The 2,868-nt window shown below is 50.8% G+C and overlaps 1 protein-coding gene across 1 annotated transcript; it reads left to right on the forward strand.

Annotated features, from left to right (window-relative positions):
- Positions 1-2,133: 2,133 nt before the first annotated feature.
- SPRG_16288 (hypothetical protein) lies at positions 2,134-2,354 on the forward strand (the record flags this gene model as incomplete). Its single annotated transcript, XM_012355724.1, is given in 2 exon segments — positions 2,134-2,235; positions 2,253-2,354. The coding sequence occupies 2 exon segments, from the start codon at positions 2,134-2,136 to the stop codon at positions 2,352-2,354; spliced, it is 204 nt and encodes a 67-aa protein (XP_012211114.1).
- Positions 2,355-2,868: the final 514 nt, after the last annotated feature.

Consider the following 2,868-nt stretch of genomic DNA (forward strand, 5'->3'; position numbering starts at 1 on the left):
GCAGTCGACCTCAACTTCATCGTTGTTCTTGGCGTCCTCGTTGAACTCGTCATCGTAGGCGCACGTAGCGGGTGCAAGCACAGGCTCTGTGGCTGTAGTTATTGACGTGACGCCGGCGGCAACGGCTGTACCTTTCTTTCGCGGGGCTGCCGAGGCCTCGAGTCGACCTTCGAGTGCCGTGGGAAGCTTCGAAATCCAGGAAGGCGGTGGATGGCTTGTCGTGCGGCCGGCAGCATCGCGTAGCACGTGGACTCGACTTGGTACAGATGGGCGTGGGTCTGCGCTCGAGGCGGCACGATCAACTGGCGGGAGGGACCTCCTTTACACAACGTTGTACGCGCTCGTGGCCTGGTTGCGGACGTGGACGAAGCAAGCAGGTCCGCGCTTGCGAGCTTAAGCGCACAAAATCCTATAAGTGCTTCTCCCGGGCGCGTATGTCGAGTCTGGCCTTCTTGACAACAGCAGCAGTCACCTTCTTCTGCTCAACTTTCGCTTTCGCTACGCGTCGGAGTTCCGCTCTAGCTTGCTGTTCGTCATGGAGAGCCGATGTACGCACTGGTCGTAACCAATTAGCAGACTCGCTGTGCTCGTCTCTGACGCGGCACGGCAGGCGCTTTGTTCGTCTGGCAAGTCGTAGGAAGGGTGAAGCTGTGCAGCCCACAATAATCTGAAACGGGTGTCATTATACTTCCTATATCCGGCAACGTCAGGATATTCATTACGAAGAGGAAGCAGCCGCCAACAGCCCTACAGAGCCTGAACGACTGCGCCAAATGATGCATTACACGCCAATGCCTTGCGCACTGCATAAAGGCACTCGCTCTGCTTGTTGGGCCGCTGGCGGTCGTGTCGGCTTCGACTCCGGTCGGTCAGAGGCCGGTGCATCCGAGGAGGGTGTACCTAGATCTTTTTCATCTAAGCAATAGGGAATGCGAGCTATGCATACACATAAATGGCAATACAAAACAGCAATAGTATCTTTCGATGTACACGGTTTCAATGTACACGGCTGCCTGCAAACATGCAGTTATGCGCAAGTGTGGGAATTTTTCAGATGAGTCACCCATGGCCCTGGATAGTTAAAGTAATTTGCTTCGCCAGTCAGTCGGTCATTCATCCATTGCCCTGTTAAAGCATTGTTATTTGACCGTCTGACCAATCACAGCAATACATCTCTGTCAGTCGACCACTTTCTGATCTGAACTCGTATCCAGCATCATCTAGATATAGAGGACAAAAAATACCGTCGTCAAGAACAGCGCATTCGGCCCTGTCCAGTTACCAAGAACGGTACGAAACCGTCGTCCACAGCGTCCCACCAATGCGGCAGCCAGTGCACTCAGCTAACCAACGCTCAACGCAGTCCGTACTTCAATTGCCCCTCTGGAACTGTCACAGTGCAGCACGCTGTGGTGCTACCGGTGATGAGGCCGCCAAACCTACGAAAAGCTAGCTTGCTACACCCATCGGCGCCATACATATACGCACTACAAGCACATAATCGCTGCGCTCGTCCCTGCCGCTGCTCGGCACGTGCTTCGCGCAAAAAGTGGACTCACTCCGCTCGTCTTGTCGCTTCGCGGCATGTCGTGAGCAAGGTGACGCCTTGTAGCCCAGAAAAACCTGAATCGGGTGTCAATATTTTTGCATTCACTATACCGATTTGGAATAATATATCTGGCAATGTCCGGATATCCACCTGAGTAAGGAAACTGCCCCCGACAACCCTAAAAGCCCGCACGACTGCGCCGACTGGTGCGTTACGCAGACCAATGGATTGCGCACTGCGTGCGCTTACTTGCTTCGCTTGTGAGGCAGCTTCACAGCCGCGTCGGCTTCGCCTCCGGTCGGTCCGAGCTTGGTGATCTGAGGAGGGTGTACCTAGATCTTTCTTTTTACTTTAAGCAATAGAAGATTGAAGTGAGCACTGTGGCACATTGCTCAAGCTTGGTGAGACGTAGTAATAGAGTGCTTTTATATTACTTCTCAATTTTCGACGTCTGGAAGGAGAGCCGGCTCGTGAAATCTGACGTGTGTTGGCACATTAAAAGGCGGACGGTTTGCGCTCCTTTAGTCGTGAACATTGTGCAACAACTATTCTTGAACCCTTATACGTCATTATCTAACAACGATATGGAATATCCGGCTGTATCGGAGTGCCTTTGGAAGCAAGCGAGCGGTCGCTATGCAATCCATAAGTTCCACTGGCCTTTTATGGTCTCGGCTTACTACAAAGTGTCGTGTGCGCACAGAACAGTCAGATCCGCGAGTCACCTCATATTACAGAGTATGAAATCCATTCCGGAATAGTGCGGCTGGAACCCGATTTCTTTGAGCCGTATTTCATGATTTGAAGCCCTCGGACATGTCACATTAAAATCATAATCAAGAAATCTGAAAGCAACAGCAGCCCAATGTCTTGCAAAAAGTCTTTATGTATCTTTCGCATTTCTCTAACGCCTATGCATTCAACATAAAACCGTACACTTTGAATAGTGATTCGAAACAGATTTGTTGTTCATGTTGCTGCCTCCGCAAAGTAGGGTGTCAAGAATCGCCCTGCGTCAGATAAGTTCGAATCCGTAGTGTTCAGAAATGCCCGATGTATTCGGTGCGCGCTTTCGCTGAGGATCTATCATTCAAGATATCATACCTACTATAAAGCATTCCGAATTGTTTAGCGTCGTCCCTATTATCTGTAAATTTTCTTTGCAGTTTGCAGGGCGTATATCTATTGGTCTGCGTAACGCACCAGTCGGCGCAGTCGTGCGGGCTTTTAGGGTTGTCGGGGGCAGTTTCCTTACTCAGGTGGATATCCGGACATTGCCAGATATATTATTCCAAATCGGTATAGTGAATGCAAAAATA

This window comes from Saprolegnia parasitica (assembly GCF_000151545.1).
Source record: "Saprolegnia parasitica CBS 223.65 unplaced genomic scaffold supercont2.294, whole genome shotgun sequence".
Classification (NCBI taxonomy): Eukaryota; Oomycota; class Saprolegniomycetes; order Saprolegniales; family Saprolegniaceae; genus Saprolegnia; species Saprolegnia parasitica.